Source organism: Calonectris borealis, chromosome 12, assembly GCF_964195595.1.
Source record: "Calonectris borealis chromosome 12, bCalBor7.hap1.2, whole genome shotgun sequence".
Lineage (NCBI taxonomy): Eukaryota > Metazoa > Chordata > Aves > Procellariiformes > Procellariidae > Calonectris > Calonectris borealis.
The window spans coordinates 16,519,031-16,544,318 of NC_134323.1; the positions used below are offsets into that span (position 1 = coordinate 16,519,031).

Consider the following 25,288-nt stretch of genomic DNA (forward strand, 5'->3'; position numbering starts at 1 on the left):
CTGGTTCCTTAATTATGCACGTCCTTAACATAGTTATTTAGATTTTTCTTTCTGTTTAACCCTACTGTGATTTCTTTTTTTTTTTTCTTTTTTTTTTTTGAGGTTTTACTGTTTCGGCATTTATGATGTTTGTGGTTTAACTTTGGTGTATGAAACCACACTCAATGTGGATTTTGATTCAATGTAGTTTTTACAGATAGGCAAGGTTTTTCTTTGCGGAGTTTAAATAGTTTTGTACTTTAAATACTCAATCCCTGTGTTAGGCTGAGGTTTTAAAATTTCCTGTATATTGAAAACATGGCTACATTTTGCTGAAAGACAAATGTTGTTGGCAAACTTAGTTTAATGCAATGAGTCTGTTAAAAGAATAAAAGTTTTCCACTATGCTAGAAGCTTTTCCCCACCTGTTTAAGCTATGTGACACTGGGGGAGGAAAGAAGCCTTAATTTTTGCAGGAGAAACAAAAAGCTGAAGTTGTAAAAGGACTTGAATGCTGAGGTGCTTCCAAACTCCTGCTTCAGGTGTTTCAGTTAGAAACTGCATTCTTCTAAGCTCCTGCATAGTTGTTTCTTAAACTGTAAAGGTACTTAATTGTACTGCTTAATGAGGATTTTCAGGTCTATGAAGATTTATTTTAAGGACATATCTAAAAACGCTGCAGTCTCGAGAGTGAACAAGTTGGTAGGTAGATCATACTTAAACCCCAGTGAGCTCTATGAAGTAGATATTGTGTTACCTCTTCTTCTTGATATATTTCATTTGGTAGATGGTCTGAAAAGATGCCTTATGAATTATGCTTCACACAAAGTGATAGAAAGACCAAGTAATAGTTATATACAACCCCTACCTTATAGCCAGTAATTCAGTAGCTGAATTGGAACCTTTATGCGGTTTGGGGTACCTGGATTTGTTTTTCTCCTTTTGCATAAATCTAGCTGTCCTAAATACAATGCAAGAGTGTTCATGAATGAGTTAGTAGTTTAAAATATGTCTGATGGGGAGAGGCATTAGCACTTGACCTGTGGCAGTATTTCAAATGGAAGGATGGACTGCTGCTTAAAAATCCTCTGAAAAGAGTTTTTTTTAAGCACATAATTTCATGGAAAGATTCAGAACATGTCTGCCTAAGGGTGAAGAATCATCCTTTGGTAGCCTAGAAGAGAGCGAGTACGTCCTAAAGAGGAGTGTTTAACACTCATCTCCGCGTTTGCAGGGAAAAATCAAGGTGGTATTAAAATTAACTAAATTCTCAGCATGTAACTTGGTTAAGTTTTAATCTTTCTCAGTTTTGTTTATAATGAGAATGAAGTTATTAACTGTAAAAGAGAATGGCATGGAATTTATTATTTTGCACAGTGTGACATGGGGTAGAGTTAGCAAAACATCCTCACGCTTAGCTAATTAAACTGGCCATCAGCTCTAGATCTTTGTATAACAGTAGAAAAACTGTATTCCCAGGCATTCCAACTAGTTTTTAATATTGTGGTAAGCTGGTCAAAATAAGTGTACAAGAAGCATACAGCTAGCTAATAGTACTCTGGTACAACATGTCTTACATTAGTTACATGAAAAATTCTAGTTAAATACGCTTAAAGTGGAATTAGGAACAGGGGAAATCTTTGCATATGCTGTAGCTGAATTCAAGTGCATGCAATGAATTATCCAAGTAATTAAAGTTGCTTGGTACAATGAATGGCTTTAAAAGAGATACAAGAAAATTGCTTGGACTTAAATACTGTAAGTATGTAATTGCAGAAAATGGTATAAATTCATCTTGGTGTCTGTTGTTTCTATAATGTAAGTTATGTCTTGTGGTGTAACTGAATTTTGTTGCTCCAGGGTGTTTTGGAAGTGAGACAGCCCATCTTAATAGGTTTTTTGGTAAACAATTTTTAAAAGGAAAACATGAACATGCTTTAAATGTCATAAAGCTAAAACAAATACTTCTTCTCTTTGACTTCTTCTCATACTCAAATTGCTGGGCATTTCAGTTTGATTCTTCATTTTCTAGTTTAAGCCTGTCTAATTGGAACTCGTTAAGCTACGTTATGCCTCTTTCAGCTGGATGGAAATTTCTGTCACTGTTACAGTTCTCCATGGAGATGGGCACCCAGTGATACTATTGAATACATCACAACTATGTAGTAGCTCACCCCTGAGAGAAACCCAGTTTCTGGTTCAGTTCTCTGCACTTTATGGGCATTCTGCACTCCCAAGAACTCATCATCACAGATTTTTTTCCAATTAAATGAAGTTTACCTCGGACCAACTTCTATGCAGCTTTTCATTAATGAATTGAACAGTGAAACAGGGTATGCTTACAAAGCTTGCAGATGATGTGAAGGTGGAAAGAGTTGCAGCTCTTGGTGGACAGTTTCATAATTTGAATTGATCTCACTAAATTGCAGTACAGTCCCAAATGAAAAAAATGAAATTAATCTGAAAGCTGGTCTGCTTTTAGAAAGGAGAAATTCTTCCCCAAATTCAGAATGGGGAAGAAATGATTAACAGTATTGCAAAAAAAGGTTGTTTACAGTTGTTCAGAAATTCACTGTGAAACTTTGTTCTATGGATGAAAGAAAAAAAACCTGGGGATATAGATTCATGTTGCACTTTAATTGCAGCAAAGTGTGAACTGTCTGTCCAGTTGTTTCAGATTTAGAAAGAATGTGCTTGCAGATTAAGTCATATCAGTGAGTTAGGCAAAAGAGGGATTTTTTCATGGATTATTTTTTCTCTGTATCATTTGGTACATCCAGTGACCCGTTTAGCCCCATGGTGCTATAACCAATATATTGAAGCTGCATGGTGTTTGATTGGTTATTCATAATGAGAACAATCATGAAAAATTGTTCTCCATATATCAGTTGATGATGGGACAAAAAATGAGTTTATTTTACACAGATAATTTAGGGAAATTATTAGGGAAATAATTTAGGGAAACTTAGCAAAGTTTTTAAAGTGCGTGGATAATAAAACATACATGTAGATTACAGATCTCCTTAGGTAGAATCTCATTTTCTAAGAATGAGCTTGACCCCTCCCAGGAATGGTTTAACACTTGGATAGTTCTCTGGTCCCTGGTTTTGTGCAGCAGTGTTCTACAGGTGGGGTGGTGTTCAGATTGGAAAAAGGAGTAGTTACCTCCATGTGATTTTGATTTTTATTCCCTCACACATCCCATTGGATGATCGCCCCTGCCATCTGAGGTGGTCCTCAGATTGATGAATCAAAGGCTAACTGTGCATCTAAAGAGCCCAGAGCTCAGTTTTAGAATACTCTATCACTTTCAGTGTGATGTTGCCAGGCATAATGGTTCTGCAGTCTTGCCTCATGGCTCATTCTTCACAGTCAAACAAGTAAGAAGTAAGTATAATCCTGCTCTTCTGAAGACACCGAAGCAGAGAAATTGAAGATCCCAAGCCTATTTTGTACAAAATACATAAAATTATTGTCCGAAAGACCCATTCGAATTGAGGTGTGTAGGTGTCTACCTTTTTTCATATGTGCTCTTAAAAGCTGGGTCCAGGTGACTATCAAACAGGTAGTCAGACTGCAGGTGGTTTTAGTGTACTGAAGTGTGTGGCTCGCCTCCTCGGGTAATTTTATAGCTTTGTTTTGTTACTGGTACCTATTTCTGACTAGGAAAATGTTTTGTCATAGGTTTTGAAACTGCAAAGTCTCTTGCACTGCATGGGGCATATGTTATCCTGGCCTGCAGAAATATGTCAAGAGGCAATGATGCTGTACAACGCATTCTTGTGGAATGGGTAAGTGAATGTATATAGTGTCCAACACTAAGCTATGTTTTTCAAGTCGTGAAGTCTTCTGTGCAGTACAAGCAGTTAAATAATTACATTGCCATGCAACAATCTAAGGAAGAAGGCATTTGTCTTATTTTGTAATATCCTGTTCAGTCACTGGTGTATCAGTGACAGAGATTTTTCATTTCATATGACCGTATTGGACTGGAAGGCTCGACATGCTGTTATCCATGTCACATACAGATGCTTTGTAAGGGCAAAAATGTTTGAAAGAACATGTTTCATAGTTCATAGGACAGGACATTTCCAGAACCAAAGTGTATAAATAACTGAAGGAGAATGTACACACTCGAATATTAGAGACAGCCACTATTTTGCCAATAGTTCTTATACTATGAGACATTTCAGAGGATCATTCTTACACTTTTCAAAACCAAGAATATTTCCCTCCTTTCCTCCTTTTCTTTCCTAGTCCACCAGGCCCAACAGCACTGCTGCCAGGCAGTTTGTCTCAACGTTTTTTTTTTCCTTCCCGTTTCTTCCCTCTTTCTTTCATTTTTCTTCCATTTTGTCATGCAAATTCAAGCTCTTCAGTGCTGTCTGTTCCCTTGTTTCTCTTTGACTCCTAACATCCCCCCTCTCCCTTTTTTTTTTTTTGGATCTTCTAAGGCCCTTATTAAAATTTATTCAGTGTTATTAATTTATTCCTCCCACAATCATTTACTTGCTAGTAAGGATTGCAAGCTACTTTTGTCTGAGCTTGCTATGACTGCTGACTTCAGGAGATAATCTGTTGACACAGTCCTATACGCTTTACTTGAATAATAAACCGCAGGATCAGATTCTCGGAATTTTATTTCTTTCCTGCTAAAATTAGTAATGAATATTTTAGTTTTATTTCCCAAGCTCTGAAAATATTTCAACTGCTACCAGATGATATGGGAGAGCACTCAGTAGTATTAATATTTACACATAAGTAGTCTACAGATAATTATAATATTTATTAGTGCAAAACAAACAGTGCTTATTTACAAGTAAGTATTTCCAAATAAGTGATGCTTATAATATTGCTAATTTTTGTAACCACAAGTTTCTTCAAGAAACAGTCTTTGGATTTAGGCCTTTTTCTATTGCCCAGATGATACTAATAATTTACAGTAAAGCACTGGGAGGGAAAAATACCTTCCTTTCCCCTTCAATACTTCCCATTAAAGCTCTCTTTTTGTTTTTTTATTTCAATAGCATGGAATTCCAAGGGATGGAATGTGTTGCTTGAAGTTCCATCTATCTGTTCTTTTTTCAATAGAACATATATACATATGTTTTTTATGTCACTAAAATAAGGCAGTACTGAGTACTTTTTATTTTATAAATATCCAATTACCCCCTTAATTCTAAGCATATCTCGGAGCACTTCGAAGGCAATGGGAGTTCAGGAGTACTTGTCTTAATACCTATATTATATCACCAAAAGTTAATGGATTGTTAATTGAATGAAGATCACTGAAGGTCAAATTACTTCAGAAACACTAAATTTATTTACTAACAGTTTTCAAACTCTAATTGTTCAGAAAAGAATCTCATCTCTAAACTGGGTAGCTGGAAAGCCTTCAATGCGTCTTTGTAATGGCTTTGTTGTTGTTTATTGAGAGGGACTAATTAACTTTGATTATTGCACTAATATTATGGCACTTTGACAGTCCCTCAGATTTATGACTCTGGGAAAATAAACAAATGAAATGCAGGTGCTGGAGCAGAAAGAATAAGTTATTACTGAACTTTAATTACTTGGAGTGTGTAACCAGGAGAGAATTAGTTGATGAATTACAAGATGCTTAAAATTTACATCAAATTGTAAGCAATCTTGAGGAAAAAAACCCACAAAAACCTGCCCCAAAGTCAGTTACTGAAAACAGAGACAAAGATTAATTTGATTGATTGATACTAATATTAAAATATTGATGTAAAATATTAATTTTTAGCTTATAGGTGTAGGAAGTTGTTATAGCAGGAAGTTGTTAATTGAAAATTCTTTTCTAAAATGAAGGAGTTTAAGAAAAATGTCAACAACCTCTGCATATGGTTCACATGAATTCTCAATATGTAGCTGCAACTATCCTGCTATAAAGAACTTCGAAACATCTACAGTATTTTGTCTCCCTTGTTCCTAGGGAAAGCAAAATTATTGAAAGGAAATCGGTTTACTTTTCAATTTGGAGCCAATTTTAAAAAAAATACAGCTGTTTAATATGCAGCCTTACAAGTTCATATTACTCAGCTAGTATTTTTGGCAAAAATAGTGCTAACTACTTGTTTTATGTTTTCTTGTAAATTTTTGAGATTAAGTGTCTGAGCTGCACTATAAATACTGTCTTCCTGCAATATTTTGAGGGGTGAAAGTTTGGTAAATATGTTCCTGCTCTTCAACTGAATGTCCAAACCCCCTTTTCTTCTAGTTTGCATAAACTATACTTTTATAACTAAAAAAATCTTTGCCATATTGAATTCTAGTGTGTTTACATGTCGTAAGTGTACTGTGTGGGTAATAAAATTGGTATTTCTATAATAACATATATATTACCAAAAGCAATGTGTATCCTGTGCTGGCTTTTCTGTGGGACAGTATGCTTTAGTACTCAAGGTTTAAATGTCGGACAAAGAATATTTCCTTTTTCATTCTTTTTCTTGTCTGATGCAAAAGACAGTCTGCTTATTTTGCAAGAAGACAGTATAATTAAAAATGGATAAAGAAACAACTGTTATTATTTCAAGTTTTGATACAATTATCTAATTGAAGGTCTGTATTAACTAAAGCCTGACATATATATGGAAAAAAAATTAATTCTTAAAAAAAAAACACCCAACCACCACCACTGCCAAACCACAACAAACCAAACCAAACTCACCCCCCCCAAATCAAACCTATTGTAATGAAGCATTTAAAAATAAAGCAACGCATATGTAGCAGTACTTAGGAAAACCATCCAGCTTGTTCCCCTAGTGAGTCTATTTGTGACATCCTTGTCTGGAATGCCATAAACTGAGTGTCTGCAGAACGACAGTTCTTCTTTGGGCCTGTTGTACTGTTAAATAAGTTGTTAGGCAAAAAACCCAGTTTCAATCTGCTTTTAGTGAAAGCTGAAAATCAAGTTTATAAAGAGAAAATGAGACAGCTAAATGGCTTGAAAAAATCTAATTGTTAAGATTTAGAGAAAACAGGAGGAATAATGGGAGAAAATAAGATTTTTTTTTTTTTTTTTTAGATTAGCTGCCATTATGTTTAAAAAACAAATTCAAACTGATCTCAATTGGCTGTTGGAGACAAATCTAGAAAACTTTGGTTTTAACAATTTATGTCTAAAGAGTTGTTTTATAGTGTTTGAGCCATTTGAGTAGGGATTACCCATATAAACTTGCTAATTACTTTAGATAACTGACATTTGTTTGCAACCTGCAGTGTTCCAGTTATTTTCTTTCTAAACTATAGTATAATTTTGCTAATATTGCAAATAGAGGGTAATTGCCTTATGTAAAGCATTGTGACAAGTTTTAATGTGACTGGTCTAGCTAGTCTGTCAAATATTTTTATAGAGAGGTATAGTTGATTATATTGGTACAATCTAATGTTTTATATGCATACATGTGTATAGAGAGAGAGAGAGAAAGGAAGAGAAAGTATGTAAAAGAAGCAGATAAAAAGAGATCAGTATAGCTTTACTTTTGATATCTTGAAAATGAATGTTGTTCACGCACGATGACATTCAATATCAGTTTAAAACTGTGTGATAATTTCTTGCTCAGAAAAGAGGAAATTAGAATTCTAGAGTTATGATTCATTTTAATCAGAAAGAAATTGTCAAACATAAATCTCTCCTTGAGTAGTGAAAAGGCCTGAAAGCAGCCAAGAAAAAATATCAATACTTTGCAAAGGAGGAATGATTGTTCCAATTCGTAGCTTAATTGACTTTAAGGCTTAATGAAAAACACTACAGTGCAGTTTGTACACATAGTTGCTCTGACGAACATTGAAATCTATGCTCCAGGAAGAGAAGCTAGGTAATTTATTTTACATTATTATTGATATAATTTTCTAATTGAGTATGAGCAGAATGTTTGGATAAGACTGCGTAGCTCCAGATGTTAGTGGTATTGTCAAGAAAATACTTAAGAATATGAATGAATAAAATATTTCATAAATCACAGCTTTTCTTGCCAAGAAGCTCTCATTTATTTATTCCTGTCAAATAGTCTTTGAAGTAGATATTAAAAGATAAATTGTAAGTTTAATATTTCATAAAAAGTATAATGTTTCTTTTGTAATTATTCCTTAGCGTTAAGCCTACAGCTACATCAAAGATTAGATTAAACTGTAAAAAGAAAATTTGGGTTTCCTTTATATGTAGAAACTTACAAGATAGAGATGTGACAAGAGAAGAGAGAATGACTATGAAGAAAACCAACAGAATAAATGTGACTCCTTGCTGTATTCCTTTCCCCCAAAGTATTCTCCACCTAAGGAGTGATTTATATTCTTGCTGATTAAGTAACTGAATGAAATTAAAACCTGATAAGTGAGTCTTTGTATTCCAGTTGTAATCTTGCAAAGCACAGAAAGCTGAGAAGCAAACTGGGCACGTTTACACAGAACATGGGCGACAGTTTTCATGTGTTGACTGTGTGTTTCCTCCTCAAGGAAGGGGGACTGATTTCCCACGCAGTGTTTCGTCTCCACTGGTGTCCTTCTTTCATGATTCTTTGTGTACATGCGTGGACTGCAGAATAGCCTGTAAAATATTCTTCTGTCTTAGTCTCTTGATACTAATAGATGCTAATCTTGATACAGAAGATAAAATTTCCTTTTCTATCTATTGGATGTTAATTTTGTGAGCTTTTTCTGTAAATCAGTCAGGCTGTTAATACAGAATTTCCATACCAAGACTATGTAAGACTACATTAGAACCAGAACAATAACTTGGTCTTGGAATTAACTTACATGAATGATTCAGGGAGGGCATCTCATCATGATTAGTGGAAGATTTTCAGTTATGAAAAAACTGAAGAATGTGTAAAAGATGGCTTTGGAGATGTAGTAAATACTGAATGAAGCCACAGTCTGTTAGTACAGAATTAAAAAGTTTCAAAGTGGTGCTAAATAGAAGCTCTTAAAAAGTAATCTCTTCAGTAGAAAATATTTCAGAATATCATACTGGTAGAGTCCATGCATTTCTGTGAAAATATTGTTTCCAATATTGTGTTGTTATTTTGTAATAAAGAATTGTATTGTTTCAAAGCATGATATTCTAAAACTATGTATTATTGGCTCACGTGCCATCACAGTGTAATACACAGTTATAAAAGCCTGCAATGTATAGACATATTTCATCTTCCAGTGCTCTGAATAGTGACCATGCTGAAGAATCAAGATAAAAGTAGTTATCCAAACCTTGCTATGGCGAAAAGGCCTTGCGGGAAGAGGCCGTATCTTTTATTAAGCTAACGGGTACTGCAATAAAAGAAATTCTGCATTAACTTGTCTCACTCACTGGCACAGACACTCAAACTAAAGCATTATTGCCACTGCTGAGTATAATGCTTTTTTTTTTTTCTTTTTAAGGGTGTGATCCAGATCTTTCTGAAGTGAAGGAATCTTTTAATTAACTGTAATTGCAATGGAATCAGACCTTATGTTACTAGCAGAGAATTGATAGTATAAGCCTTAACCAGTACTGGTGCTAGTGACAGCTGATTGAGAACAGTATGAAAGTATGACCAGACTTTGGCCATAATGTTCAAGAATTCAATATGTTCCTGTGAGTAATCTCTTCAGCTGAGACACCTTAAAAGAGTGATGTGTGCTGCAAAGTTATTTTCCAAATACAGATGGACAGTGAATTGTTAAATGACAGTAGACATAATTTTTAAGCAGTAGTACATGCATAAACAGCACTAAGAAAAACTAAATGTAATACAGTCTGCTGATACACTCTGTTAATTTAAGAAGCTGGAAAGCAGATGCTTTTGTATTTTCAAGTCTTCTGACGTGTTCTGAGGCGGCAGTTTCTTTCAGTTTGCAGGCTTGTGTATTGGGATGGTAACTATCCACATGGACGTGTCTCAACCTGTCAGAGCTATTGATCTTGTTATCAGTGAGAAATCTGTGATCTTCAAGTTCTTCTGCCAGATTAATCTCTAAAAACAGCTGCGAACCAGTGAATGTAGCCACTGATAAGAGCAAGAGGTTTTTTAATGATTTGCGAGGAAATTTGTGCTTAAAAAAAAAACCCACACGAAGTTAAAAACATTAAACAGTTTAACCAACATTTACATGGATGAATTGTTGAGATCTATTTTTTCGTACACTATAAACATATGGCATGAATTTGCTCTCATTACAGATGCTGAGAAAAGGGAAAGGCAAATATTTATATTACATTCATGTTTTACAGTAAAAACACTGTTCAGTTTGTTTATACAGTTCCACTGTTACAGTTTTTATGGTTAGTAATGAAACCACTGTAAAACAGAGTCTGAATTATATAGCAGATGTGTTAAGCCCCTAATTTTCAGGGTTGGACATCCTTCTGAATACTGATATCATTTAGTTAGAGAGTTGATGTACTGGCTACAGCTGAACTGTTTCATACCTACATCTTCATCTGTAGTTGGCTCTGCACTGTTACTGTACTAAAGATAGAGTTTTATTATCAAGATAAATACATTGATATTTTAAAGTAATTACATTTATGAAATATAAAGCCAGTCAGTATGAGTGAGTGCAGGAGGCTTTAAAGGATTTGTGGGCATTTTCCAAGCCTTTAGGACCTCATATGGCTTATATTTCCAGTAAACAGGGATAAATTAAAAATGTTCCATTAATTTGATGTATATTTTCTTTCTCAATATGGTTCTCAAAAATATTTTTACTCTGGTTCATTTGATGGCTGGGATTCAAAATAAAGTGAGTACTAAATGTGAAAGTGGATAAAAAGGAAAATACTTCTTAAAAATGTAGGTCTATTTTAGCTTTTATCCACTTGAAAAGGACTACAGATATATTGTCAGTTTTTGATCTTTGCTATACTGTATTCAGTGAAATACAGAATTTTGGTTATATAAAGCAAAGATCATTAATATTAATTCTTTGTATGTATGTGATGTGTATGTATGTATTTACAGGAAAAATGCATGGTAAAAATAGCTTAGGTCCCTGTCCAAGACATTTCAATTCTGGACTGTGCAGAGATGATACTTTATGCTCGCTACCCTGCATGGTCACATTAACTTCCATTGTAGTGGTAGCAAGCAAAGAATTTAGTACTAAGTGTTCTCGGAACTCGGTTATTATTTAATAAATGAGGATTAAGGAAATAGACATAAACATTTTGTAGTGTTGTTTTTTTTATTTTGTTGCTAAGTTTTTGGTTTATATTGTTGACATGTCTTTAAGTAGAGAATACTTTTTAATGGTGGTAATATAAGTAATAAATGCAGGAGAAAGTTTAGTAATGTCCAGCAAGGTGAAAGGGAATTTGAAGTAGTTTAGCACTGTGGAATTTTTACATGTAGGAAATAACATTTTAAAAGAGTCTGGTAATATGAATCAAGGAACTACTCTGTAAAAGGCAGAAATATTTGTTTTCCTTCATCTTTTTCTCAGATATGAGGAAAACCCATATAACGAGGCATGTTGAAATAAATTGGGACTTCTTTACAAACATAGATAAGGCAAGCATAAAGATTACTAATAATGAAAAATTGGATGCTGGTAAAGGAAAAGAATGGTGCAACAGCTTAGTTTTATACCTAGGAGAGACGATGGTACTTAAGAGGAATGGATAAGTGAAGGTTGTTTTTATGTCAGTACTAGGGAAAAGGCCGTGATATCCTTCGAGTAAGGTGTCCATTGCTGGTTGTAAGCCATTCTGATCTTGCAGTTCGCTATAGCCTCATCAAATCGTGCAAGAGCTTCTACAATTGTTACTGCCTGTTTCATCCATCCTTAGGACAAGCCAAGATGGCAGAGAAAGAAAGGGTTTCTTACTGCAAGAAGCACGAGGACTGTTTAGGAAAAAAAAAGGAAAAAAAAAATCCTGCAGGGGCACAGACTTTAAGATTTGAATTCCACAAGACCCTGCTGACCTGCCGGTTACAGAGGTTTTGTCATGATGGTGACTTATTTAGTCTGCAGATGTTCTTTCCTTCAGAATGGCCAGAGTTTAACAACTGTGGAGGAATAGAACCAGGGTGGTTTCTTTTTTTTGGGAGGGGGTGGGAGTGGATCAATTAAAGAAGATTTTTTTTTTTTTTTTTTTTTTTTGCAATGGTCTGGTCATTTTGTCTCCTTTTGGTTTTGTGCCTGGTACAAGAGATTCATTGTTCCTGAAAATGTGCTTGAATAAGGTGGTGAATAAATGGTCTGGAACGTAGGGTTTACCCTACTTTCTGTTTTTAATTTTGGATTTCTAGGCTGGATTGGAATTTCATGCTAATGTATGAATTCATAATGCTGTAGACAGCTGATAGAAACCAACAGAGTGTGCTCATAGCTATGAGATTGCAAGGTTTTTAACATAGTTAGTGAATTTGCCGTGATTTTCTCCGGTAAAGATGAAGTTGTCTTTTGAGTTGACTAAATTACTTCTGCTCTCATAATTCTGTTCACCTTCTAACATCTGCTACACATATAAAACCAAAAAAATCTAAAATGTGATTTTGAAAGAAGTCACAGTATCTTACCATTCCTTAATTTTTTCCTCCACTCAGCAGAATTTTATATGTAGAAATCTTGAGGTGATCTTTTTGGTGATTTGTTTCTTTAGCACAGCCCTGCTGTTCTTAATCTGGAAATGTGAGTCACAAAATCCCTACCATGCGTAAAGCTTTGTAATAATATTACTTCAATGCAGTATGAGTTTTTTAACAAAAAATTTTAAGACACACCCCTAGAGAGAAACAAAAACCAGAATAACCCCTTTTAAACTGCACTTCATGCTCAGTCTTCAATTAAATGGTACTAGGAAATACTGTTTATTCAAGAGTATTACAAACCTGTCTGTAGATGTCTATCTTTAAAAAAAGTCGTAGCCTTTGTACGTTGAGTTCAGTTTCGGTTATAGGGCGCAGAGAAGTTTGGTTTTCACTGGTACTTTACGTATACTAGTGTAACTTGGGTTTGATCTTTTTCTGAACCTTTCTCCCTCAGAATCTATTTTTTAAAACTATTTAGTGTTGTTGACATTGAAAACTAACTTACTACAGTCCAGGTAGATGCGTTCTTACCTAAACTAAGTTCTGCTATTACTGGATTTCTGGTTGTCGGTTCTGGGAGAGGAGAGGGGGAATTAAAGTGGCTGGTTATAATTTTTTCTTTAACCATCTTCACAATTAATCTGATTGTAACATAAGCTTGTAATATATTCCATTAATGAAGAAGGCAAGCTTAGCTTATGGTAAATACAGTACTAAGTGTTTATAGTGCATTTCATATTTTACATGATTCCCTTTATAATTCTGCTTATCTTTTCATTCTAATTCCCTAAAGGATGTATAAAAGAACCCCTAAAGAGAGTAATTACTGCTCTATTCCTTAACCAAGGCTCCTTTTGCAGAAAGAAATCTGAGCTGCTTTTTAAAGAAGGCAGTTTTAAATAAAAATGCAAATAAGCTGCTTTGTAACCACATTAATTACCCACCTAGCCTCTTATTACCGTGTTTGTATTGTTTGCAAACACTATTTACAGTCGTGTGGAAATTACCCTTCCTGGGCCAGAGGAAGGCTGTTGTTGGTAGGTTGTGCTTTGGAACCAATTAGAGTGAACCTTGTCTCCAGTGGGGCTCATGGGAGAAGGCATAGCCTTGCAATGTCAAATAACGGCATTAACTCAGGCTGCACAGGCACCGTGTTGTAATTATATTATTGGCCCTCTTTTGCTTCTGCAATGAGTTTCATTCTCTGCATTTTAAAACTAACAGGCAGCATTGTGTCTCGCTAATGATTTAATGTGTACTGTGATAATTTTTTATGAAAGTCGTCGTGAAATCCGGTGGGTCATTTTTGTCCCCAGATTGGTTCTTTGCTTTAATTTTATAAAAAGTAAACAAAGCGCTAATACTTATGTTCAAGATCTCACAGATTTCCATGTAATTGATTTTTCACAGTAACTTTAATAAACTTTATTAGTTTATTTCATTATCAGAAGTGAACAGGATGGAGTATCTGTTAGTGTTAGTTGTAAACAGTATGTTAGCTGGCAATGACTGAATGGTCGTAGGTCTTTCAACACTTTGAAGAAATGGAATGCTTCGTAGTAATATCTAGTCTTACTCGTTAAGTGAAATGCACACTTGTTGCTAACCTAGTATGTGATGTGTTCTTTTCTTGGTTTTCTGTGTCACTTATGATTGTGAAATGGGCCTTTACTCTAAATTGCCCAGAAATTAAAACTAAACCAAAGAGATGTCTCAGCATTCATGCTTTTGGAGTTATAAATGTTTTCAGATCCCAAAGAGTTTAGTTTGATGGGTTACACAGTCTGCAATGTGAAGAATTGGTTCTTTAAGATTTTTTTTTTTTCTTAGGCTTGTAACCAGTCTGCCCATATGTTAAATGAGTCTTTTGAAGTAGAGGAACTTTTCTGGGTTGAGCTTAGTATGGGGAAGAAAATGTAGAGAGATTATTTTCTTCCTACTTCTGAAACTACTGCGTGTATCTGCAGCGCTGTGACAGTGTGATGATGTTTAAAGAATACTTGCTGATAAAGACAAAAATGTTAAGGTCTATATCAGTTCTACTGTAACACTGAATATAGTAGTGTAGGAAAATAGAAACTCCAGCATGGTGTAGTACGACTCTGCATAATTGTTATGCATTAAAAAAACACGGAAAAAAAGATGCTCATTGTTGGATCACTAATAGTTTTTTACAGTGACAAGGGACTAATGTGAGGGCATCAAAAGAAGCACTGACTTGGTTCATGATCCATAATAGCTTATAAAACCAAAGATAATTATCTGGCTTATATGACTACAGAGCAGCGTAAATGACATAAAACAACCATACATGGAGTTCAACAGGAATACAGAAGATGTATAGAAAGTAGACTTGCTAAGTATAATGCTCAAGAGGTACTATTAATTTGTTTGCTTGTCAATGATATTTCTGAATCTTTTATTACTATGAAGCCAAAGCATCATATTTTTTGCTTATTTTACCATCCTTCCTAATTTCTCCTCATCCTTTAGTTCCCTTTTATCCTGATAATTTTCTTTTGAGGGGGTGAGTTAGGGACAGTAGAGTACTGGACTTTGCTTGATCCTCTGGACTTCTCTTTAATAGCCTACTACTTTATCTTTTATCTCACTTTGTGATATTTAGTGCTAGCTGTGAGAAATTACACTGCTTTCTTTGAAAATCTCCATTTTAGCAATGTGTGATGAGAACTGTTGTTTATTATGGGTCCAAGGAGAAAGTGGTCCAAGTGGGGTGCAAAATGGTCATGATTCTTTAGGTAATTTCACAAACTAATAATTGAAACCTTTGGTCTGTGCCAGACATACTTATTTTTGTATGAGTAAGATGATTTATTATCTGCTTTATTATTATTATTATCTGATTTATTTATTATTTAACTCAGTTGGTTAAGGCATTAGGGTAAATAGACATGATACCATTGTGCTGATAATATATATGATGCTTAATTTAATAAGAGGCTGTAAAGCTAAGGTATATCTACATGCTGCTATTCAAAAGAATGTATATTTATTTTATCTTATTAAAAGGGCTGTTTCCAAAGCCCACTGAAAATACTAATTTTCTGTTGCCTTGGAGAGTTTTGGATCAGACCCTAAATATCCGTATGCATGAAGATTGTTTTTAAGGGGCAGAACTTTAGCTATATGTCTGCAGCCATTTGTCCACACTTAATTTGCAAGTGTTGAGATATCTGCCAATATCGGTCATAATTTGTATTATTTAATGTCAAACATGGAAAGGTGATTGTGCTTGGTTTTTTTTTTTTTAAATCTGGAACTGTGTTACTGAGATTTATTAGAGCTGTGTTGAGGGAGTACACACAAGATATGACTACCCTTTCATTATGAAGCGAGGTAATTTAAAAATCTTTATTTTGCTCCTTCCTGTTTTATGTCTTGGAAGGAAGCATTTCACATACGTGCTTTCCCGATTGCGCTAGAGGGGAAAGCATGCATTACTTCTGAATGCTATTTGTCCTGTTAAAAATTCATTTTGATTTTTACTTGTGACTTGCCATGTGAGAACTCTGAACCAGACTGAATTAGATATAATGCTACCCTTACAGTGAGCAGGTAAACACTTTCTTTGTGTTTTCTAAACAGCAACTCTTGTTCCTTTAGTAGTACTCTATTGATGAGGGGATGTTCATAATGAAAAATTGCATTGAAAACACAATCTAAATGTTCTGATTTTTGTGCTAAACCGCTATTAATTTGGTCCCAGTAAGGATAGTGCATCATTTTGCAGAAGCAGCTTTATTACTCAGTATATACAAATAAGCAATAGTGTGCTAAACTTGTTCTTTCCTGTATTTCATTTGAGGTCACTGAGATACAGCATTAACTTCAACAATAAACTTCGCTTATCAAATAGAAGTATTGAATTGATGTAACAAAAGAAATGTTTGGGGTAGTTGTTGTTAGTTTGTTTTTGCTGGAGACATGCAAAACAAGCCTTAAACCACCTAAATAAATCTTGAATAGTTGATCCTAGCATATAAAGAATAAAGGAAAAATTAGCATAAAATACGTAACTAAATGCTTTTGTATTTTCATAAGTGTGCTTATCAAAACTGTTATTTTAATTTTGAGTAAGAAAATAATTCAGGATGTCTTTACCTTAGACTTGTACTTTTCAGATGCCTCTTTCAGGCCCTCTAAATCCTTATTAATATACAGATGCCAGCTATGTAATTTGTAGGGTAGTTCTGGTCTTTTGGTATTCCCTAGTTCTTTTAAGGTACATATTGTTATCTGACTGTAGTTTGGTTTTAACTGAAACATCTTTAGGTCTCTTAGGCCTTGAATATTTGTTGGTTGTGATGAAAAAGATCTATTTGTACTTAAAGGTCCTAAACACACCATGTTAGACACCTTCAAAGGAGATCTTAGGTGAGTTTTACACTACAGATTCATGACAACATGGTAGACTGGTGAGGCATATCAGATCCAGCTTAGTTGTATTGGTAGACGCTCTTTACGAAGATGCAATGAAATTGCTAAAAAAACCTTATGGTTAATATCCCTTATCTTGTCAAGGTGGAACTGGAATAAATGCATCTTGCTGATGCAAGCATTATGCATACTTGAAATGCTATAGCAGTATAATTGTAATAATGGACACTGCTAGGAAAGTGCAGCAGGTACAGATCTGGTCTCAGCAAATAAATAAACACTTCTTTGTTTGGTTTTAAAAGAAAACATACAAATGACTTTGTTCATTTCCTTGCTTTCTGGAGAGTCATCTCTAGTCTGATTTCTGAGGCAACCAAGGCAAGCTCAGTCACTGTATCTGCCCTTCCTTGTCTAATGACTTTTGGTCCCATAGAGTGTTCAGAAGCAAATTTTTAAGAAGGATAAAGATCCTTAGGATAATTAGGTTCCTGTAAGCATTGAGCTTTATGAAAGGGTAACTGTGCAATCACTGGGCAGAACTGAAGGGACTTCAGGCCCTTAGACATCAGAGAACCCTCGAGAATAGGTGGGAAAGAAAGTACAGGAGGGACTTCAGGCCCTTAGACATCAGAGAACCCTCGAGAATAGGTGGGAAAGAAAGTACAGGACCCAGTTCAGGGAAAATTTCACTCTGGACTTGTATTCTGCCATGGTACATTGGGTGTTAAGAGTTCTCACAGGACAGGATTGCTGATCTGCTGTGTAGAAGAACAACCTCTATACTACCTGCAACCTCAAAATAGGACATCAGGAGAATTTAAGTGGTGGTGACCTTCTCTGTGGCAAGGTGACATTTATGCCTTGTCTGGTCTTTAAAATTTTACTTGGTTATACTATCTTATAATTTTTAGGAACTGCTCATTAATGTAGTCATGTTTAACATGTTATGGTTACAAACAAAGACATGAATGTATGTACTCATTTCTAATTAATTTGTGTAATTATGTTTTATAATCTAGGTGTTTGCAAAGCAGAACGTGGTACACCCCATTTACTGTGTGCTGTAGCTAATAAAAAATAATAGAATGAAATAAATCTTGAAACTAACTTTAATTGTAAGTATAGATTAGTTGTAAATTATATCTTTGTTATGCTTATTTTTAATTCTGCAGTGTTGCAGGTTTGTAGAGCATACCAATTAGTGTAGTTATTCGAAGTAATGATGAGTTAATTACTGTAAATGCTGAATGTTATTTCTGTGGCAATTTAAAATACAGTACTGAGATACATTTTTTTTTTTTAAATGTAGGACTAGAAATAAAGGGAAAAAGGAAATTGTAACAATAATGAGACTTATAATGTTATAAAGATTTTTTTTAGCGTTCAAAGTGATAATGTAGATAAGATGATTAAAAATACATGAAGAAAAAAAAGTACAACAATTAAGAGTAAAACCTCAGTATCTCAACTAATAAACGTGGAAACAAGCGAGGTTAAAGCTATATATTTCACTATGCATTAATGTATAAATTGAGAAAAAGCAATTTGACTGAATTAATCTGAAACTGATTACTGTTCTAATGCTGCTTATGTTCACTCGGTGAAGCCTTTCTTGCTTTGTAACTCATCTCACGCTGGTTGGTAGCCTTCCGTGTCAGTAGTGCTTCTCTGCTACCTAAGGCAGTAAGTGTTGTCAAGTTTGTTTTTGTGAATATGTTTAAAGAGTAGAAAATGCCTCTAGCTTAGAGTAGAGTGTTTTTCTTTCTGATGAACAGTAGTAAATCCTACCATTTTGAAAGCTGTGTAGTATACCTATGAGAAATGAGCTGATTCACAGTGTTTCCTTGAGCATGCACACTGTAAGAGATATTAATAACTTCCTTCAGCAGTGTCCCACTTAGAGTAACTTTGAAATGTAATATTTCATTCTGTCCTGGTTAAGCTAACCTTACATTTTCCTGTGAAATGGCATGACTACCTAGAGAAAATTTGAAGTGTACTATGTATGTTCATACTGCGGGGCGGGAGGGGGAAGGTATCCAGGATAGTATTTATGCATTAAATATTTACTTTTTCAATCCAGAATTGGTTGCCTCCCAGTTGAGTGCAGATTTGGTAATGGAAACTGGTGCCATGCACTTCTCTGTTTGGTTGCCTTTTTAAATAATGAGAGAAATGTTAGAAGATCTGGAATCAGTTCTGGTGACATTAGTGATAAGTTGGATTTTCACATGCGAAAGGCTTTACTTTATAAAGTGGCAGCAGGAAAGTGTTCCTCTGTTCCCTAAGAATGGTGCAGTAAGGGAAAAGCTCTTCTATTCCTTGGGGGAGTTTTTGGAGCCCTCCCCTGCACCAGCAATTCACAGCCCTGTAAGGCTGAGAAAAACAATGCATAAACCTGAAAGTCCCAGACATTCAGGTTCATCTGTTTGGTCCTGTTATGACAGAAATCATTACAAGTTTGATAGATTTATTTATAAAGTCTTGCTTCAATATTTAAAGTACATCTATTCCAGCATTCCTCATTTCAAGCTCGGCTGTGGATCAAGATGAAAGAAAAATTAAATTGTATATTGAAGAGCTGTTAATTGAACTGCACTGCATTTAACAAGGGAGCATCAGCTTCAGGCAGTCAATACTACAGAGAATTTTTAATGTACTGTATCACTAGATTGTCAGTTTGTATTGGAGAATGCAAACAGACTGCTTCAACTGGCGATAAAGCCCTGGAAACTTTTAAGTTGTCGAGGGGAGAAAATGTTATTTTGCTTTGATATGTTGTGACAAAGTTGTTGATAGAACCAGGAGCAACATTTTTTTTTAGGTGAATATTATTTGAGTATCTTTTTATTGATAAATTCTAATTGCTAGGTATTTATTCTTTAAATGGGTAAAGATTGTGTACTGATTTTTTTTTAATAGGAGCAAAACAAGTTCCACAGAATTTTTGAACTTGCACAAACGTTACTTTGCAATTTGAGCAGCTCTGAAAGTCTCATTTAAAAATATTAGTTCTCTCCAGATATAATTCTAAAAAATAGCATATCAAAAAGCTTTAGAAATGCTTTAGAAAAATGTTATCTCCCTTTCCTAAGGCAGTGTTAATTTCTTTTGTAGTTAATCTTTTGCGCTGGAATTTAGTACATTTATAGTTAAAGATTCTTTTAACAGCTAAATTATTTAAGCACGTCTTCTGGGATAACATGGTCTGTTTGGTGTTAAGTATGAAATATGTTTTATTTCATTTTCTTCACTGATAAAAATGAAATAACTAGAGGCATTTGTAGAACCAGAACAGATTTAGGGCTATGGTGTTAGATTAAAGATGTACTATTCTAAGACATAGCTTGTTACAGCTGTCACACTTCGGGACAAGATTCTTCTTACTTTTGGTGGTCCTTACAAGGCTAAAAGTCCACCTTTGGAAAAACCATAGTGAGTCTGAAACTTGTTAACTATTTTTAGATGTCAGTCTCTGAGACATCTCTGGACTTCTTTTCCGTAAATGTGGTAGGTCTCAAGTAAATGGTAAACTTAAAAATGTCATATGTTGCTGGTGCATTGTCTTCTCTTGGAGTGGAAAGGTCTTTCTTAGAGGTTGGGTTTAGTTTGGCCCAATCTTGGTGCCTCTGTGGCACCTGAGAAGACTGGGAGTGGCTTTTTTTGCCAACACCCAAATACTACATAGTAGAAGAGAGTTTCGTGCCAGTTGTATGCAGGAAGATAGTCTTCACTAGTGTGAAAACATGGATGGCTTCAAATGACTTAATTTTCCCATGGTACCGAAGTCTCACCAAAACGGTAAAATTCTTGTGACTCCAAAGACAAAGTAGAAGAGCAAAATCCACTATGTGTAAGTACCTGACTTTGCTTCATTGATCTGGGGTTCTGTAGCCAAACTTTCTACAGACATGACAGCTGTTTAGGAAGGTGAAAGGTATTTAAACAGATTTCACCCTGTAGCTGCTCACCCTGGTAGGCTGATGTTGCTGAAGTCAGTATGGATGTTGCTTATATGCTGTCAACTTACTGTTGCATTTTTCAAGTTTTTTATTTGTTTCCTCTTAGTAAAGTCTTTGAATGTTTCTTTCCATGTGGAAAATTGTAAGAAGGGAGATACTGCACATTATGAACACTCTGGTATTTTGTCTTCCAAATTTCAAAAGGTTAGGGTCTAGATTAAAGGTATTTGATTTAAAGAGCATCCTGTAAATGTTTGAACTTAGACTTGTGTGCTACTAACTTCTTTTTTTTAGAAAGATTATGATTACTGAAATACTAGACTTAAAAGTTGTATAAGAAAAACCCTACTTCATTTAGAAGCTATAATTTTAATATCTAAAATGTTTTCATGCAATTCAAGTAAAAATCGTTATGCTGTATGAATATTATTTTGAATATTTGCTTGAAACAGTAATGTCTAGCAACATATTCAGTGATTTTGCTACACTTGTCGGTGTGAGACAGTGTTTGACAACATGAATGCATGCAGTAACGTTCAAGGATCCTTTACATGACAGTGTGACAATCAGAGTAATTAAGAGAATTGTCTGAAGCTCTGGTAAATGCAATAAATCAGGTGTCAGCTTGAAATCATCCAGAAATGAACTAAAATTCTTCAATGTTATGTAGGTAACTCTTGTATCTTCTGCATACTGTGCATTGCCTGATATGAGGGCCTAATTCCGAGAACCATTGCAACAGAGATAATGTAGGTTACATGAATAAATCCATTAACGTAGTTGAAAATTTACTTAGGCAACAAAAGAATGCAATTGAGATGACCAGCAACCTCAGGTCTCCATAATGTGTTCCATTTTATTGTTGGAAGAACTGAAACTTTCTGTTGACCTTTCTGTGAAGAAAAGTTAAGTTGGGTGGCTTCCCTGTGACTCTAAGGTAGTTAAAGTTTAAATGTTAATAGGCTTCAAGAAGATGTGCATGCATGGGTTGTTTTTTTTTTTTCAGACTACCAGTTAATTTGCGCAAACTCTTAATCTCTAGGCAATCTGATTAAAAAATTGTATGTTACATGTTTCTTTATGCACTGTGTAGCTGCATGAGGCAATATCTTTAAAATGTAAAAAAGCCTACAAAATGCACAGTCTGATAACAACAACAAATCTAATCTAAAGTGACAACTGGGAGACTTTCCCAGACGTTTTTCTCTTTAATGTAACATGACTTTAAATTGATGCAGCCCCACAGTGATTGAAAAACTCTCAGAGCTTGTCTCCCATGATTACATTTCTGATCTGTACAACTTAATTTTTTAACTCGGTGAATCTCACTTTGCGAATGAGCAGTTTGTTTACGTTTTAAGAGGGTGAGTTTCATTGATGCAAAAGCAATGGAACTGTAATACCGCAAGAAGTAATATTCCTGGTAGTGATCCTGGTCAGCGACATGGACCTGTTCTTTATCTGAATGATACAGAAGTCATCTAGTGGATAAGGCACTGTATTGAGTGCTGGTTTATACTTATCTAGTGAATTTAGTGTTAAATTAACAAAGAATTAAGAGTAGACAAACCTTAGGTAACCTTCCCCCCCTCTCAAAATACCTTTGTTAAAGCATTTTAAATCTGCTTAAGGTTCTTTATATCTTGAAAATTGGTTCAGTTTTTTCCAGTTTTATTGAAATGGGATATCTGTTATGCACTACCTTAAGCAAACACACAAAGAAACAGAAAACCCTATTAGGGTTCCTGAGAAACTTTATTGTGAAAAAAGTCACTTCAAATTTAATAATGAACTGAAACAGTTTGTGTCCCTGATTGATATATTTTATAGAGAGAAGATATGAAGGATAAAATTACAATATTTTTTATTGTTATTCCATGGCTGTGTCTGGAGCTGTAGATTGACATTTGGGTTTCTGGTTATAATTTAGGTAACTGATAGTAAATTTTAAGTTAACAGTCCCACTTATCAAGTGGGAAAGGAGCACGGCTGCTTTACTCAAGGATACTTTCTTATATCCTCCTCTCCCTAGTTACTCCAGCTCTCAGCCTCTGAGCTGCTGGGACAATACAGTGCAAGGTAAATACTGGGGCTGTATCACCCCAAATGGGAGGGGAATGAGGCATTCACAGTTAGGAACGTGGACAAATAATAGTGTCTGGAGCTGAAAGGAGTGGAGGAAGATGGAGGAGGCGGCAAATGTCCCTAGTAATGTGGAAAGGACAGATCAGAAGGTCAAAACACTTATTTGACACTGGCCACAGTTTTTGTTTAGAATATAGTCAGAAAACCAAGAATTGGTTTGTAACTTTCAAAATCAAGTAAATTGTTCAAAATTGTATTTTTTTTTTATAAGCCTCATTTTATTCTAGCTTTGTCTTGGTATTTTTCTAGTACGCAAGTACATAAATTTTCATTTACCTTTTCATTTACCTTTTAAAAGGTATACAGTCTGAAGAATGATATATTTAAAGCAATACTTTGTAATGCATATAACTGCTTCTGGGGCTGCCTTCTAGAGCTATGTGCAGAAAAAACGGTCATGTGTAAGAAGAAATGTCCTGTGGTCAGTTTTGTAATACAAATTCTAAAAATCTGTTGTTTGTTTCTGTATTGCTACTCTCTAAAGCATAAAATGATACCCATGGGTACGTGCAGTGATTGGTTGATATCAGTTGGAAATAAAAAGAAATAAAAGCCTTTGAAATGTAGTAGCTGTGTTTTATATCAGTGATGCATCATAGTGTGTTGTACTTATGAGATTGTGCCTGACTTATGCCAGGGTAGAACAATCAGGGTTTCAGAAGACTGTGGATTTAATCCATAAAATGGTGGACAATATGCAGGACAGGTAATAAGCACAATACATAATCTTTCTTGAAGGAGAAAGCAATGAAGTGAATGTTGTAGTCCTTAGGAACATTTCAGCTGCCTTGATTGAAGATAATAAAGCTCTGGAGGAGCTGGAGGAAAAAATGAAATAACAATTGTATTAAAATGACAAATTTTTGGAACAGTACAATAGAACGTAAACCAGATGAAAATAGATTAACAATTTAAGATATCTAATATTATCCTTTCCATAAGCTGTAGTAACCAAGCATTTTATCTGATGCTGTCATTGCTTGAACACAAAACTTACTATTTTGTGATCTACATCTCGGTGTATATCTGATGGTGATGATGATGATTTCAATCCTGCTTTCCAATCCTTCCTCTAGTTTAGTTTGCATAACCTACTCGTAAGAGTATTGCTTCACAGTACCTCTAAACTTAATTAACAGCTCAGAGCCACCAGGAAGGTGGTTGTCTTGCCAACGTGGTCAAGTCATTGGCCAATATAAACACGAATCTAGAGACTTCCTGACAGGCACCCACAAACCCCCTGGAAATTATATACGTGCAAACATATCAGAATGCATATTTGTATTTTAAACTAGCCAAGCTACTTCATCTGTTTAGTTGTATAAATCTAGTGTCTATAAGTCTTAAGAAATTTGTTACCAAAAAAGTAAAGTTTTGTTTGTAAGAATATAGTGAAAACATTGCCATCTGGAGCATGATTTTTCAGGATCACTACTTTTTTTAAGAGAAAGTAAATATTTAATGTTCCATTGTATTTAATTTGTTTGAGAAATTAAACAATTTAGTATTTAATTGACTTTTTTCTCTGTGACTTCTGCTTTATTTAAGCATAACCTGTTCTCTTCATATTGCTAGTTTGTTAAAGGACCATTCTGGTATATAAAAAGCTGGGGAATCAACATTGCATTTCAAGTAGTTCAACCATGTTTTTGGAGTCTAATTCAAATCACGTCCAGTTCAGTCATTCAGTCACTGTATTGGACTCGCAAAGTCCTACAGGGAGTTGGAAGGGATTTCTTTTTCTTCCAGTGGTGAACAGCACTGGAATTACTTGCAATTTTTCTTTCATTCTCTTTCCATGCTGGCTTCTAGCGAAGGAAAATGGTTGGGGAATTTGAATAATTGTGATTTCCACCTTTACTCTTACTGCCAAGTCCCACACACTTAAAAAGAACAGTCTTGGCAGAGCTGGTGCAGCTGTAGCGAGTTGGTGCAGATTCTTGTGCACAGGCTTTCTCCATCCCATCTCTCATCCTGTATTCAGCAGCCTATCAGGTTTGCATTCTGAGACCTAGCCTAACCCATCTTTACCAAGGTGACTGTGGGTTTATCTGGATTTGCCCTCCAGGATATTTTTAATTAAATAGAAAGGAATGAATACATTACTTTAAATTATTTTGATGAAAGAATTCTTGCACTGTCATTAACAATGAGTTAAATGAGCTAAAACTTCCCTCTAGTTCCCTATCTTTTGATGAGGAAACAAAGCAGTTCTTTGCATGATTAAGATTTGTGGTATCACGCCTGAAATGAGAGGCCATAATATATGCT

General features: G+C 34.9%; 1 protein-coding gene across 9 annotated transcripts in view; it reads left to right on the forward strand.

Annotated features, from left to right (window-relative positions):
- The window catches only part of WWOX (WW domain containing oxidoreductase), a 532,897-nt gene that overhangs the window by 26,175 nt on the left and 481,434 nt on the right, over nucleotides 1–25,288 (forward strand). For 3 of the 9 annotated variants that reach the window (XM_075161455.1, XM_075161454.1, XM_075161459.1), the window contains exon 5: nucleotides 3,664–3,770. In XM_075161455.1, the coding sequence (XP_075017556.1) occupies nucleotides 3,664–3,770 (107 nt within the window). Of the gene's footprint in view, nucleotides 1–3,663; nucleotides 3,771–5,006; nucleotides 5,793–8,095; nucleotides 8,117–8,167; nucleotides 9,109–9,378; nucleotides 9,671–9,831; nucleotides 10,065–25,288 lie in introns of those variants that run through there. The other 6 variants (XM_075161456.1, XM_075161458.1, XM_075161460.1 and 3 more) reach the window with 6 other exon arrangements.